The 17208-nt window shown below is 43.6% G+C and overlaps 1 protein-coding gene across 2 annotated transcripts in view; it reads right to left on the bottom strand.

Annotated features, from left to right (window-relative positions):
- The window catches only part of csmd3b (CUB and Sushi multiple domains 3b), a 240614-nt gene that overhangs the window by 172321 nt on the left and 51085 nt on the right, over positions 1–17208 (bottom strand). For both annotated transcript variants that reach the window (XM_058047094.1, XM_058047093.1), the window contains exon 3: positions 293–405. In XM_058047094.1, coding sequence (XP_057903077.1) covers positions 293–405 — 113 coding nt within the window. The remainder of the gene's footprint in view (positions 1–292; positions 406–17208) is intronic.

The raw sequence follows: 17208 nt of genomic DNA, 5'->3' as shown, positions 1-17208 counted from the left end.
TTGTTATTCTGTCTTTTCTGGCCCCTCTTAAACCATCCTCTACTTGGTGCTGTTGCCTTCTTCTCTGTCCCCTCTTGAACCACATGTGGTTCAGTGACATCATAAATACATGAGACCATGTCAAGTTCAAAGGGACTTGGTGAACGTCTGAACTGTCGGACCCTGGGTTCTTTCACGGTTCTTTCTGCTGCATCCGTTATTCCGCTGCACTGAGATAACTTGCACCTCTGCATGTTCCCCAGCCTTAAAGGAGCACGTCTGCATTGAAATAGATGCATTGCCATTTTCTGACCTTCATAGAGGAGTTTGAAGCCGTGTGCGGAGACGGCGAAGTCGCTCGTCAGCCTCAAAGAGAAGACGTTCCCAGTGCTGGTGACTGGAGGAGGCACCTGGAAGCCTGTGAGCCTGCGGAAGCAAACACATGACAGAACGGGGTCACACATTGCCTGCAACAAGGCAACGGCATAAACACGGGCTTATACGGCAGCGAGGCTGAATCTCCACAATGCTACGGTATGTACTTCCTTCTGCTATGTCATGACATGTATACCTTCTGTTCAGCACGCAATCAATAAATACACAGCGTGTGTTTGTGCTACTTTGTGTTGACCGACAATGGCGGCACTTCATGCACACACGGTACACTGGCTTCCAAGAAATCATCTTCAGCTGCTTTGATTGCACCACTATTTGTGTTTACTCGCACCAGAGCTTCACCCGGCGTCTGACGTACAACACAAACAATTCTCCATTATTTGGAAATACATATACTATATTGACATTTCAAAAAACAGAGGATGGGCGAGTTGGCAATAAAAGCCACCGGTGGATCAGGAGGGCTTTTTAAATAAATCAGAGCACAAGATTAAAGGGAGCCAGGAGAGCCGTGGAGGTGTGCTGTGGCATGATATGCATACAGGCAAACAACAACAAAGGATGTGGCATGATATGCATACAGGCAAACAACAACAAAGGATGTGGCATGATATGCATACAGGCAAACAACAACAAAGGATGTGGCATGATATGCATACAGGCAAACAACAACAGAGGATGTGACATGATATGCATACAGGCAAACAACAACAAAGGATGTAGCATGATATGCATACAGGCAAACAACAACAAAGGATGCGGCATGATATGCATACAGGCAAACAACAACAGAGGATGCGGCATGATATGCATACAGGCAAACAACAAATGATGCGGCATGATATGCATACAGGCAAACAACAACAAAGGATGTGGCATGATATGCATACAGGCAAACAACAAATGATGTAGCATGATATGCATACAGGCAAACAACAAATGATGTGGCATGATATGCATACAGGCAAACAACAACAAAGGATGCGGCATGATATGCATACAGGCAAACAACAACAGAGGATGCGGCATGATATGCATACAGGCAAACAACAAATGATGCGGCATGATATGCATACAGGCAAACAACAACAAAGGATGCGGCATGATATGCATACAGGCAAACAACAACAGAGGATGTGGCATGATATGCATACAGGCAAACAACAACAAAGGATGTAGCATGATATGCATACAGGCAAACAACAACAAAGGATGTGGCATGATATGCATACAGGCAAACAACAACAAAGGATGTGGCATGCTATGCATACAGGCAAACAACAACACATGTGGCATGATATGCATACAGGCAAACAACAAATGATGTAGCATGACATGCATACAGGCAAACAACAACAAAGGATGCGGCATGATATGCATACAGGCAAACAACAACAAAGGATGTGGCATGATATGCATACAGGCAAACAACAACAAAGGATGTGGCATGATATGCATACAGACAAACAACAACAACAAAGGATGTGGCATGATATGCATACAGGCAAACAACAACACATGTGGCATGATATGCATACAGGCAAACAACAAATGATGTAGCATGACATGCATACAGGCAAACAACAACAAAGGATGCGGCATGATATGCATACAGGCAAACAACAACAAAGGATGTGGCATGATATGCATACAGGCAAACAACAACAAAGGATGTGGCATGATATGCATACAGACAAACAACAACAACAAAGGATGTGGCATGATATGCATACAGGCAAACAACAACACATGTGGCATGATATGCATACAGGCAAACAACAAATGATGTAGCATGATATGCATACAGGCAAACAACAACAAAGGATGTGGCATGATATGCATACAGGCAAACAACAACAAATGTGGCATGATATGCATACAGGCAAACAACAACAAATGATGTAGCATGATATGCATACAGGCAAACAACAACAAATGATGTAGCATGATCTGCATACAGGCAAACAACAACAAATGTTGCGGCATGATATGCATACAGGCAAACAACAACAAAGGATGTGACATGATATGCATACAGACAAACAACAACAACAAAGGATGTGGCATGATATGCATGCAGACAAAAAACAAATGATGAAGGCATGATATGCATACAGGCAAAAACTGTTCCATGATGTGACGTGGCGCTGTGTTCCGCTTTATTCCAGAATAAACATGAATGTCTGCTCTGTTGCTGAATGTGGCTTATTTGGACAATTACATTGAACGGAGACAATGTTTGCGGCAATGCTAATTAACTGATGATTAATACATGACATGCCTCATAAAGGGAGGGTTGCAGCTCCAGCGTGCGTGAGTGTGTTCCACGTGTGTGGAGTGAAATCACATTAGCAAGGCAATGACGAGCTAGCTAATACCAGTAGAGTGCTTCCTCTAACACACACACACAAAAGCAAGCATGCAGTGGCGCTAATGCGATTGTCAAGTCTCCCTTCAGTCATTCTTACACTGGCATCTGATTGGGACTTTATTGGCGAGTGATGGGGGGGGGGGGGATTTTTCATCAGTGCTGCCACAAAATGACAAAGAAATGTCGGACATAGACTAAAAAATGCAGAGGGGACAGACTAAATGGGATTAGTGGTGCACAGGTAATGCTTTGTGTCGTGATGAAAAAGCAAAAAAAAGTGAACGCACACATTTCAACAGGCTTATGCAACAAATACAAGTCCACAGTAACACTGGTGCCACTCCTGACGACCTCCACTGACCTTCCATTTGACTTGTTGCACAGCTTGCAGGGATGTTATACCAGGTATTTAGTTCCCAAGTACCGTAGAAAGCAGGTGACAACGTTGTGCCAAGTCTTATTCACGGCCGTGTTTATTTGGACATTTTCATATTTAATCTTCCATCCAAGCAGCCTGGGTTGTGAGATTTGTTATTTTTTTAGCGCTAAAATGCAACTTTTGTGTCATAATGAGACGATAAACTGAAGAGGCCCTCAGAGTGGAGGTTTGTTACCTTCTGGTGTCTTTATGTTGACTCCAAAGCACTGAAGTGGGGGGTGTGTTTATGCTCCTTTTCATTTGCTGTGTGGGCGTGTGTGTGTGTGTTTTTTTTTTTAATATATCGAGTTGACCCCGAGGCGTGACCCCCGCAGACGTAAAACCCTCTGGACTTGTACTATCATCCAGTCCCTCCTGTTGGGAGAGAAGCGAGTGTGTCAATTTACAAGCCACTTACTTTCCTTCCATCCTCCACTCTTCCTCGTGGGGCAGGTTTCTTTCCACAAACGCGCCCCAATAAATCCCCCATCTGCCCACGGACGGGCTGTTCCATGTTCCTCCCTCTCAGAGCAAACATAAATCAGAGCACACGACGGCATGATGTGTGCGTTGGTGTTATTTGCTAGTTGCGTGTTATTAAACATTAATAAAACCAATCTTTGCGCCTCAAATGAGATCCGTTTACGCTACGCAGAGTCTTTCCCCGACGTCGAGAGCGCGTGTAAGTCACAGCCAGGTCGTCGAGTGTCGCTGAGAGCATCGTATAATCAGGGGAGGTTTACGGCGTGGAGCCAGGCGTGCGGGTCGTCGAGGACGTAAATCCATCGGAATAGAAACGGACACGCTTTGTCTCGTCTTGCCGTGGCGTCCTCGCACGTCCTGCCGCTTCTACGGGGTGTAACCACGGTAACCGAGCCATAAAGAGAGATGTCAACGTGGGTGTTTGGATACACAAGATGCACAAAAGTATTGGGACACAGCCGTTAGCAGTACATGTGCAATCCAGTGTACAAAATGAACAATAGGTCAAGGTGACTATAGGGGTGTTATTTCATGTCTACAGGGCTCTAATAATGTTTGGCCGGGTTCTCTATGCTCCAACTACAAAATGTATTAACATTGAACATTGAAATGTTTATTGAAATGTTTATGACATACAGGTGAGGTATGAATTGAAGCGGTGACATGTTAATTATATTTCATTACATTAATTACGTTACATTTTCATTTCAAGTAATGCTAATACTGAAGGTTACAGTCACGATGCTCGACTGTGTATGTGATCACTACTAACGGCATCTGGAGTGCTTCCATTCATACATCTTTCCTGATGGCTTCCACAACCCCCCCCCACCCCTCGTTAGGTCCACTAAAGGGCTTTTCATCACAGTTCACAAACGTCTGCTCCTGTTATTTCGTGGCGTTTCATCATGCGGCATCTCGTTAGCATTCATATAATCAGCAGATAAACTCTTTCTGACACAAGCACACGCTCATATATTCTTTAAATATAGATCTAGCTGAGTGACGGAGAGAGAGAGAGAGGGAGTGAAAGATAGAGAGATAGAGAGAGAGGGTAGGCGGGTCCGCAGGTCATAATTGTTCAGGTTGGCTGGAGAGTCAAGGGTAAGCATACACTGACTGAGGAGCATCACAGACCGCTTTCTTTTCAATTGGCGTTGAAAAGAATGAAAAAAAACACGAGAAATTATGCCTCACAAACCAAGACAATAATTACCAAAATACCAAATTACCCAAAAAACAACCCCAATTCTCATCCTGTCGTTCATCTTTCTTCACTTTCCCCCTCCTCTTTGCGGCCTCTCTGCAGCTTGTCTACAAGATTTATGTCCTCCAGTCATGTCCAAAGTTCAGGGTCTGGAGTCATGTGATTGATTAACAGCACAGGGCAGCGACACACACACACACACACACACACACACACACAGTCATTTCTCAGTCCATGTGGTCAATAGTCACTGGTGTGTTGAGTAAATCAGTCACTGGTGTTTGTGTCTCTGTGTCTGGGTGGGGTGGGTGTGGGGGGGGGGGGGGGGGGGGGTCCTTGACCATGGTGGCATGCCATCACACACACACACACACACACTACATTATCTACAGTATTAACGCCCATTTGTTATTGTAGGGCTGATAAAGCCCCACCCCCCTTCTGACTTCCAGGGGGACTGACTGTCACCGCCCCCCTCCCAAGGAAATGACAGTCGTTCCAGCAGGCGACGGGGGGGGTTGAACAGCAGATTAACCCCGCCGTCCGCCCCAGAGGTTGAGAGGGGAACATGCCGAGACTGAGACTGACAAGCCCCGTCATGCGCGCTAAAAAAAACCCGGCAGCCTGTTGTTGTTTTCTGTTGTTTTTTTTACTCACATTAAATGTTTAGAGTACAGCTACGACCTTTGACCCCAGCTCCACTTATAGCATGGATAAGCTAAAATGTTGGGGCTAAGAGGGACCACCAATGCAGGACGTGACGTATACAGTCAAGGCCAGTCAGACGTACTCAGAAAAGAGAAAGAGGTCTGGTCTAGTCTAGTCTAGTCTAGTCTAGTCTAGTCTAGTCTAGTCTAGTCTAGTCTAGTCTAGTCTAGTCTAGTCTAGTCTAGTCTCACATAAGGATTGTGGTTTCTGAACAAAAGGTTTCTTTGAAATTGCCTTTGTTGTTGTTCTTTTCCAGACATGACTTTCTTCATACTTCTGATTGGCTAGACTAAAACTAGCTGAAATAAATTTTACAAATAAAAAAATTCTAAAACAAGAATACAATTTAAAAATAGAAAATAAATATAAGTTTTGTAGCGACCGTGCTGATGATGCTGATTATCGGGACGCCACCCAAGAGACCCCACCATAACAGACCAGTCCTGATGACGCTCACATTGACGTTTATGCATTTTCCCTTCCCCTCGGCTGTCATAAAACAGCGGTGCACTGTACCTTACCTATCAACAGGTGTGTTACGCCGCCACGGTGCTGACAACACGACCAACCTCGTGTTTTTGACAAGCTGCCACCAGAAAAACGGATTTTCCTTGCAGGATTTTTAACAGCGGCCTTCCATTGTCATGAAATTGGATGTTGGCTGCACTTTTAAATAATAAATGTTGTGTACTCCCCCCCGCCCCCTCCGCCCCACCCGCTCCGTGCTACCTCTCAGACAGTTAGATAGATAGTGACTGCTGACCACCCCCCGCCCCCACCTTTCCAGGAGCTAAAGCTTGTTTAGGCTTCTGGCTAGCCCATCACTTACTATTAAAGTTGACGGGCATGGGGTGACACGTGCACTAAGAGCCACAAATACACACACATTTAGTGAAACACAAACGGGTGGGCATGCTGGTGCGCGTGTACACACACACACACACACACACACACACCTGTACTGGCTAGATAGGCAGAGACAGATTGCATGCCTCTGCTGGCATTCAAAGGGGAGGTGTCAGGGCTGACAGCGACTTAAAGGTACAGTCGTTAGAGAGATATATGGGCCGGGGGAGGAAAGAGGAGATTAGATGTGGTGCTGAGAGAAAAGAGGGAGCACATAAAAAGAAGAAATATGACAGGAAGGGATTAAACACGCACACAAAGGTATGCCGGTGCTGGCGTGCGTAGGAGGTGGCCAAGTCGGCGCTCGTAAAGATGCGACTCATGGAATCGTCAAAAAGCAAAACAACAACAAACAAAACACCTAACTATTACATGCTACGGCATGGACTCAATTCCCAGGATCATGGTGCAACACACCACAAACATGCTGCAGCACATACCCCCAAGCGTGGCAACCATGCTGCAACACACGCTGCGAAGACGGCGAACGTGATGCAACAAACGTAGCCGACCTGCCACAGCCCGATCCACAAACATGGGAGATGCGTTATAGAAATAACCTCACCTTCCACAAATATGGCTGACATGCAGTATGATCCACGGGCATGGCGGGGGAACACGCCCCACTGCAATATTGTCAACAAACATGGCTGACATACCCAGCAGACACGGTGGCGAACACAACAATACTTTGGACCGGAGGTATTAGCTTCCATGACAGCCGAGGCAGGACCCACATGACAGAGTGGAAAACATGTTCTCCTCCCATCCCGTGTGGAAGCGGTTTTCGGCTTTTAAAATTTAGAAGAAATAAATTCAAAGCTAAGTGGTTAGCTTGCAGGTTTGCTAGCCTCTGGAGTTCCCGCAGCATAAGAGTTGTGCAACGCTGTGTACATGATGAATAATAGGAGTGTGAAGGTGACTATAGGGGTGCTATGTCATGTCCACAGGGCTCTAATAATGTTAAAAAACATATTTAGAAAGTCAAACCGGTTAGATCTTATATCGCAGAAAGTGGTTCATTGCAGTCGGGTCAGGAAGCAATTAACCGTGATAAACGAGGGACGGCCGTATCGGGTTTAGGCGTATTGACACAAGATGTAAATGATATCATGTCTCTGTGGTCATTTGGCATTGTAGCACATGTCCAGCTCTACTACGGTCCCGCCAAAGCCTTGTAATGTTAGCTCTTGTGATCCTTAACAATCCAATAATAACCTCTGCCACTTGTTTGGCGACAACATGATGCAGTCACAATCAACAAATTAAACAGTGGCCCCGCCCAGGCTTTCATCCGCAGCCAAACACCTTTTCCACAGCTGAAGATGCGAAATAGAAGCGTTGGCAAACACTCGGACGCATGCTTTCTCAACACATTGGAGGCTTTTCTTGAAAGTAAAGTGTAAAAACCAACCTTGAAAATGGCAGGTGACTATATATAGTGTTAGCTAAGCACCATGAATCATTTTCACTAGCGTGTCCTTCCACGTCCACTTCCAGGCGCTATTGTGGAGCCAATTGGAGCAAATCTGAGTACACGTTTTTTGTTTTTTTTTTAAACTTCCATCTTGATTAATGGCTAAGCTCCGCTCCCACTATGCAGCACTGCACACCACCGAAATGTATACAAACTATACAAACAGACGGTCATTTTAAAGATGTGCTGAACACCAGGAAGCAAGATGACGGTGCGGGTAAAATGCAGCCGTCCTTCCTGTGTGTGCAACACGCCATTAACACCACGCCAAATAAAGCCGGTGACATTTTGCAGCATGTAGGAACAGACAGGTGGGCAAATGAAAAGGAATAAAAGCGAACGGTCGTGCTCTGGAGGGGTCATCCAATGATCCCATGAGAGCGAGGCAGATGATGGGCTTCGGCCGTAACGGTCCCCGGATATCAAACAGCTTCAGGGCATCGGGAGCAGATGTGATGGATACTGCTATCATCACAGCCATCAATGAGGTAAATACTGTTTGGAGACTTCTATGCCAAGCTATCTTGCTAGTAAAGTGCCAATGTTCAGTAGCAGTACTTCATGCTAAAACATGAGTGCCACATCCCCGAACAGATTTCTTACATCTTGAATCGTCTATAATTCCCCGACAAATTATTGCGACCGTCTGGGCAAATGGGCACCAGTCGCATAGCATCAGTAGCATCTGACTGACCATATTCTTTTCTGCTGCAACTACTTTCTTTTTGTTGTTTCCATTCATCGAGTAATCGGTGAGGCCCCGGATGGACCAAATCAATATGAACCCAACACAAACAATTAGAGGAGAAAATGTCTCACTGTTTTCCAAAGTCAATGTTGCTGTGTGGGAATATCTTAGTTTGCCCAAAACACAAAGACAACAGGTCTGTTTTCATGGATGACGAAGCAAATGAAAACATTATTATTCTTACTGAGAGGTTGAAATCTCCGGATGTTCACATTGGTAAATCAAAAACAATAGTTAATAATAGAAAAATAGCTATTGATTAATTGGTTCAAAATAAGTTCCAGCTGGAGCCGTTTGTGTCCCGAGAGCCTCTTTAGACAAACCAATTTGTTTGCTTCACTTTGGAGAAGGGAGGCGCTCAGTCATGAAAGAGAAACCACCTTTTGCATTGCGTCTCGACCCGCCATTTATACGGCCCCCACTTCATGAAGAACAGTTTTATAAACAGGCTTTGCTACACATCCTGAAATAAAATCAGCTACCAACACGGCAGCTGTGAGTTTGATCATTTGGGTTTTCGTCAGCGAACAGGCAAAGCTACAGTGGTATGAAAAAGTATCTGAACCTTTTGGAATTTCTCACATTTCGGCATAAAATCACCATCAAATGTGATCTGATCTTTGTCAAAATCACACAGATGAAAAAACAGTCTGCTTTAACTAAAACCACCCAAACATTTGTAGGTTTTCATATTTTAATGAGGATAGCATGCAAACAATGACAGAAGGGGGAGGAATAAATAACTGCCTAAGGAGACTTAAAGAGCAATTGAAACCAATTTTTATCAAACAATTTAAGTCAGGTGTGTGCCCAATCACTGATGAGCGGCTTAAAGCTGCCCTGCCCACTATAAAACACACACCTGGTAAGAATTGTCTTGATGAGAAGCATTGTCTGATGTGCACCATGGTTCGCTCAAAAGAGCTGTCTGCAGACCTGCGATCAAGAATTGTTGATTTGTATAAAGCTGGGAAAGGATACAAAACCATCTCTAAAAGTCTGGATGTTCATCAATGGACAGTCAGAGAAGTTGTCTACAAATGGAGAGAGTTTGGAGGAGAGGCCGTCCACCGCCGCTTCGGAGGCCTGAACAAAAGTTCAGCGCAGAGCACTCAGAGAGGTAAAAAAGAACCCAAGAGTGTCTGCTAAAGACTTACAGAAGTCACCGGCACAGTCCAATATCTCTGTGCATATGAAAACCTAGAAATGTTTGGGTGGTTTTACTTAAAACAGACACTGTTTTTTTCATCCGTGTGATTTTGACAAAGATCAGATCACATTTGATGGTGATTTTATGCAGAAATGTGAGAAATTCCAAAAGGTTCAGATACTTTTTCATACCACTGTAGTATGCTACATACCCTGCTGTTAAAAGGTGAGTGTAATGTTAGCACGTTAGCGCACACGCATGGCTATGCTAGTGTTGCTGTCCCACTCCGTAACGTCCCGCTGTTGTAGGTGAAATATGACATCTATTATGTTGGACCAGTGCAAAGTTAAAGTACACAATAGCACACACTCTGTGGACGAACACAGCTCATTAGCATTAAAGCTACACACACAAAAACTGTCTAAATTCCCGCATCAAGCTAGAGTTGGACAACGTGCATGAGATGTTGAAAAATAGTATTCATGCACAGCATCTATGAAAACAAAAGCTGCTTTTGCTGGAATACTTTTTGTAACCATGCTCAAGCACGCACTCATTAGTGTGGCGCTAACAACAATAAAGGAGCCGAGGCTAACAATGGCGCTCGAACGCACAACAAAGAAAGGAGCCCATGGTCCAGTGAGGAAACACGGCCTATAATGGTCATGTGACAGATGGTGATTAATTGATACATCCACAAAGGCTGCGTGGCCGTGCACGTGGCCGTGCGCGTGCATGCGTGTTAAGGTCACTACACGCTCTTTTAATTGAATTCTTGTATTTGTGTCTGCCGGGATAATGGAGCGACGCGATGGAGCAGAGAGGAACACGCATTGTTTCCCGGTTCCACTCCCGTCCGGGCCTTTTGCAGACATCCGCTGCCTCCGTGGCAGAGTTTCAACGCCATTAGTCCGACGACGTAAAATCTTTAAACATTGCCGCTGTCGTAAATGTGTGCACACCTGAGCGATTAACTGTGTTTTAAGAGCAACTCCAGTGTTTGACTAAAATACAAGTCTCTGCTAATGATGGCAACGCCTTGCCTTTTTATAGCAAACAGTTGCAAAGAGCACGATGCAAAGGTCTCAACATACTCCGCAAACACGACCGACACGCTGCAACACCTTCCAAAAACATGGCTGACATGTTGCAGTGCAGTCATGATACAGAACACGCCACAACATGGTGGAAAAAAAATGTCGGTGGACATGCTGCAAGCTAGCTGCAAGCTAGTCCACAATGATTGGACACAACAGCTGGAAACACCTTTTATGGTTTGCAATTAAGAGGTTGGAAATTGGAAAACCGGATGCGGCAAACCTTCGGAGCGATTGAGTCATCTGCGTTTGCGTCACGCTCCAAAGACAGCCATTCCTCCAGAGTGGCGCGCCAACTTCCACATACCAGAGGACTCAGCGTGTTTGTCTTCAAATAATGAGACAGGCGCGTCCATCCCCGTGCCCACGCAGTTCACCATTAAACTCCGGAGGGATGGCGGGTGGGCGTGAGGCTCAAGGAAAGAAAGACCTCCGAACACAAACGCTAAAGACGCAGCGAGTGTGCCTTGCAAAGATAAAGAAATGTATGACGTCCATGACAGTTCCACGAGAGGACATTTTACTCAAAAGCATCGCCGGTCTCAAATGGTGCATTTAGGGACATGGACTCTTCGCCACAAGGGGTCATTACTGCTGTGCCCCGCTTTTACCCATGTTTTAGCTGTGAGTGTTGTATTTGAATGTATCTTTTACAGTTTCCTTGCTTTTATTCAATTCCATTTTTTCTGTAAAGCATCTTTGAGTATTTTGAAAAGCGCTATACAAATAAAATGCATTATTATTATTATTATTAGTATGACTGGACTGGTGCTGGGGAAGTGACTGCCCCCAAACCTTTGTTGGTTGTTGGAATTTGGTTAACGCTCGATGTAGCATTCCTTTCTACATATGAAGAGCTTGCAACCAAAAGGCGCTAAATCCAATTTTCACCAAGTTGCATGTTTTTCATGAGTTTAATAGACCTCTGTCATGTGTATCCAAATCACATATTTTGGTCTTGAAATCATTTTTAAAAATATGAAAAAAAGTGATATGAAATTTATGCTTTCAACCAAAAGGCGCTATTTCCATTTCAGATTTCAATCAAAAGGAGCTAAATCCCTTTCTTTATTCTTTATTCTGATTGGCCCAAGTCTCCCATCTATTGATAATCTGACCAATCAGAGAGAAGAATACAATTGGCACTGCACATACAGAAAGCCAGTATCAGTGCGCATCCTGTTTTGTTTGTGTACATGAAGTACACGTATGATAGTTACAGTACGTTATGCAATTCAGGAGAACACACATTGTGTTTTTACAGTATTCTGTAACATGGAAGTTTTTTTTACGCCATAAAAGGCATGTCTCTACCTTGACACCTCCAACTTTCATGAGAAACATTATTTTACTTGTACTAAAAAACATACAATGTAAAGAGTTTGTAATGAGATGATTTTTGTCACTGTCACCTTCATGGTGCAGTCAAATATGAGCACTGCTTTTAATAAAAGGGGGGGTGTATTGTATGTTGAGAATGGCTTCTGTGTTGTAATTGTTTTATTAGCATAGTACATTAAAGCACCTTACATTCTTTTACAACAATGCCATTGAAGAAGTTAAAGGTGACTTCAAATTTATTTCAGCCAAAAGGCGCTAAATCCGAAAAAAATTAATTAAAAAAAATATATAAAATACATGGTGTGTGCAGGATTTTATAGCATGCATTTTTATGACCTATATTGATAGCTCTTTCATTTGCAATATAGACTTGATGACCAAATAGATTGATATGTTCGTAATTAAAAATCATTGATTTTCTCGAAATCAGTCAAAATGGATTTAGCGCCTTTTGGTTGCAAGCTCTTCATATGTCAATATGTCAACTGGCATGGATATAAAAGCAGAAAAAAATGTTGGAGGTTTTTAATGGCAGGCTTTGTGGGCAGTGTCCCATTGCGGTAAAAGCATTAGTTAGCGGTCTTTTTTTAATCTTTTTTTGTATCTCTTTTTGGCTGCATGGTGGACGAGTGGTTAGCGCGCCCACCCTCGGCCATCTCTGTTTGGAGTTTGCATGTTCTCCCCGTGCATGCGTGGGTTTTCTCCCACATTCCAAAAACATGCTAGGTTAATTGGCCACTCCAAATTGTCCATAGGTATGAATGTGAGTGTGAATGGTTGTTTGTCTATACGTGCCCTGTGATTGGCTGGCCACCAGTCCAGGGTGTACCCCGCCTCTTGCCCGAAGACAGCTGGGATAGGCTCCAGCACCCCGCACGATCCTCGTGAGGATAAGCGGTAGAAAATGAATGTATCTTTATATTGTACAGAAAAGAATAAAAACACATGTTGATGTCTCATATATATATTTTTTTTAAGTTCACTTCCTAGGTGTCGTTCTACTCCTCAAGCCCAATGAAGCCCACCTCCCTGCCGTAAGAAGCCATAAACTTGCGTTTCTTGGAATAAGGCCATCCACAATCTACCACGACTTGAGGTCAAAGCGGTGACAGCAAGCGCAGGAGGACGTTACAAAAGGATATTTTTGGGGTAGAAAGCGTGCCAAATGGAATGTAGAGTATCTATGAAGGTGGACACTCTCTGATCCCGATATTGGATTGTTGAGCCTCGGTGAGACGTCTCCTCCAGCCAACATTCTTCCATGCCGCGTCGTCTGAAGGCAAAGCCAAACATCTGGGCTCATCCCCTTCCTCCCTGGCTTATCAAAGTGATCCCCCCCGCAGGAATAGCGGCCTAACACCTGGGTGTCGACCCGCCTGCAGCCTGCGTGTGTCAGGAGGCTAATGGGCAGCTTGAGGGGATTACCAGTTTAGCCGCTGGGATTACTGGAACGTCTCACATACACACACATGAAACGGCACACTTGTGTACCAGACGGGGAAAGTCTTCCACGTCATTTTGTCTGACTTGGAAGACAATGCTGGATCCCTGTGGCCCCGAGATCCAAAACAATCCACTTTCAGACGTCCTCACCGGGTAGATTGCAAGCTAGCTCAATGGCGCTACGAATTCATATATTCATTCATCACGGCGAGGTAGAAGGTGTACAACCAGGCGCCTACAAGTGTTTCCTTTCTCCATTATGTAAAGTCAGCTATAAATATTTATGAAAAGTGGAACAGTGGGTACTTATCTTTGTCCTTCCAAGTGCGATGAGCGCTGCCAAACACTCTTAAGAGAACTGCCATTTATGATTCAGCACTGAGAACACCGTGCACTTTGTTAAGCAAAATATCATTCCTAATTCCTGCCTTTGTTTTGTCTTTTTTAATATTAACTGGAGATCACACAGGGATGCAAACTGCAACAAAAGGTACAAACGTTCAACATTACCACACCCAAATAGCAGGTAAAACGTCTTATATGCGGGTCAACATGGTCAGGCGATACACACCATTGTAAAACTGTGGCAGGATACTCAGCAGTATACTATTAAAATAAAATACAATTATATTGGGAATACTTCCAAATACAAATGTAGGAACCAGAAATCAACTGAAATGTAAGCCACTGCAGTCCAGGGCAAACTGACTAGTTTGCCACATGCATCAATCAAAAATACATAAATGAAGCAAGATTCATCAAAAATTGGACAAAAACTGAATCAACTGGGGTTTGACTGTAGTTCAACAGCGCCACTGCTGGCCAAAGCTAAGTACTACACGCTCATGTTGCTTTCCTCCATGAAATGAATATCCTCATAGCTATCACAATGACTGCACAAGCACTGAAAGGATGTAGAATAATATGTAAAATGCATATTTTAAAAAAGCTAACAAGGAATGTAGAAGTAGCACAGAATTACAAATAAATGAGTAATATTCACGGTTGAGATCCCACCTGATGAAGCCAAAGTGTCCAAAAGCCTTTCAGAAAGTGAAAAATTGAAATCAATTCTGAATACATGCAGTACATCATGTCAAAAGGACGACAGACTGAAAAGTGGCGGGAATTGACTGCGGACGGCGCGCCTCCACGTTATTGTAGCGATTACAATTGTAATCTGTGGCTGAAAACGGAAAGGGAGCCGCTTATCAGCGCTGAATAAATGACGTTCATAAAAGAGTCGGCAGAGGAACAGACGGGGTCACTCGCTGCTGAATTAATATTGAGAGAGGAGACAGACACAGATGAAAGACTTGGTTATATTGCACAGACAAAACGTGCCGACGAGAGGACAGAACGTGCTAATCGTAGATAACGGGAGTCCGTGCAGTACATTCACACAGGAGCCATAACACCCCCCAACCCCCCCAACGCTGAAACACACAATGTTGTGCTGAGGAGCCGCTGAAGATGTGATTGGACAGAAAAAGCTGGGTCTTCCCCCATCAAAGACGTATAGAAACAGACAGGATGCTGCACGCAAACATCACACACGTCAAATACAAAGGCCAGCGATTTCCTCGATGGCTGTTAGCATCTTAGCAACTTCCCATCAAAGCTTTTTCCCTCCTTCCTCTACCTCCAATCAGCTCTGCAGCATCTCCCTGCTCGCCAATTACTGCACACACAAACTGCAATGCCCCATCGCCCAAACGCAACACGGCAGCAGCCACTACATTAGGTACGCCTGCGTACATTATGCTCAGTATGTAGCAATAATAGAACCTCTGTTTATGATTGCGGTTGTAGCGTATCATATTTTGGCAACCCTGCAGTGCCTTTTTTCCGCATGAGATTGTACAATGGTGCCTAATATATTCATTATTGTTATTCATTATATTTATAATTATTTATACTGTTATACTGGGGATGTCTCATAAATGTACAGCCTTAAATCAAAATGTAATATTTTTTTATATTTCTTTATATGACTTATATGACTATATTTATTTTTATAACTTTTTTATATGAAATATTTATTATTAAATGTTTTTATTAAATTTAAACATGAAATATTTACAATATTTATGTGTAATATACTTGAATTCAAAACATGGAACCCCAGGACATCATTGTAGTATTTTAAGACTTTTTTTACTATTACATGATTTATTGAGATTTAATTTAGTTTAATGTACATTTTATATTCAATCATATAAATTACTTTTTAAATATATATAGAACTCCTTTGTATTATATACTCCTTTTATATTTAACATATAGAACTCTTTTTCTTCACTGATTGGCTAGGATAAATCACATGATTGCAAAATGTGGTTCCTTGCCTCCCAAATGATGACAGTTTTTTCCTCTTCTTCTCTTGTGGCCCCATAATGCTGGTCAACCAGGGAAATAAAATCACAAAAATCATAATTCAAAAGAGCACCTTATCGCCTCCCTTCCGTCTTTTTTTTAACCTATAGGCAAAGTTGTGTGGATCGTGGCACGCGCACACACACACACACACACACACACACACCTCTTACCCACCTGCAGGGCAGAACTGAACTGGGAGGAGATGAAATACTAAGACCTCAGGGATAAACACACCTCCATTAGAACTCGCACAAGTGCACAAAGACATCATACACAAGCACACGCATGCACACACACACACACACACACACACGCACACAGATATGTAAATCACGCATCCCCCCAAAAAGTTTACCCAAATAGTATTATCACAACATCAAACGTGTATTTTCTTGTTTGCACACAATGTTTTCATGACCTTTGTGTTGCCAGTGTGCTTGCATGCAGTCTCCCGTTGTGTGGGCGTTTGTGTATATGTGTGTGTATGTGTGTATGTGTATATGTGTGTTCTTTGAACATGTGTTTTCTTCCGACATTGCTTACAAGAGCATGACCTCGGTGTGTCCTCCCGAGCGAGGGGATGAGAGACTTACTTATGGAGGTGTAAGGGGGCGCTGTAGAGGATTACTGCTAACAAACTGGGTCAGTGGGGGGGGATCAACTACCTTGGAACACAAACTGCCCTCTATCGTGTTGTACTGTGTAGCAGGCAGTGAAGGATTCAACAAGCACAATTACTCCATTTCATGAACTACTCTTATAGTCGATGGATGCGTGGTCTACAACAGCAAGTTGCTCCAAAAAGGGCCTAAAATGGTGGCAGCTGTGGGGGGACATATTTGAAGCACCAGGAGCAGCTTTATGTACCTCTGCATGCGCTTTAAAATGTAGCCACTCAGGTGTTGCTGTGATTACATCATCTGTGCTATTAATGCCAGTCATAGAGGGTTGATCCTTATCGCTACTACAACACCGGTTCTGTTGCTTTACTAAAGTATGCTTTCTCATGCACTCATCATCATCATTATTATTATTATCATTACTAAAATGTTAAAAAGCTAGCTCCACAAGATGGCAACAGCTGTGTTTGAGCAGCTTTATTTAC

Source organism: Doryrhamphus excisus, chromosome 14 (assembly GCF_030265055.1).
Source record: "Doryrhamphus excisus isolate RoL2022-K1 chromosome 14, RoL_Dexc_1.0, whole genome shotgun sequence".
NCBI lineage: Eukaryota > Metazoa > Chordata > Actinopteri > Syngnathiformes > Syngnathidae > Doryrhamphus > Doryrhamphus excisus.
Note: the sequence above shows the minus strand (reverse complement) of the source record. Positions and strands in the feature narration are given on the sequence as shown.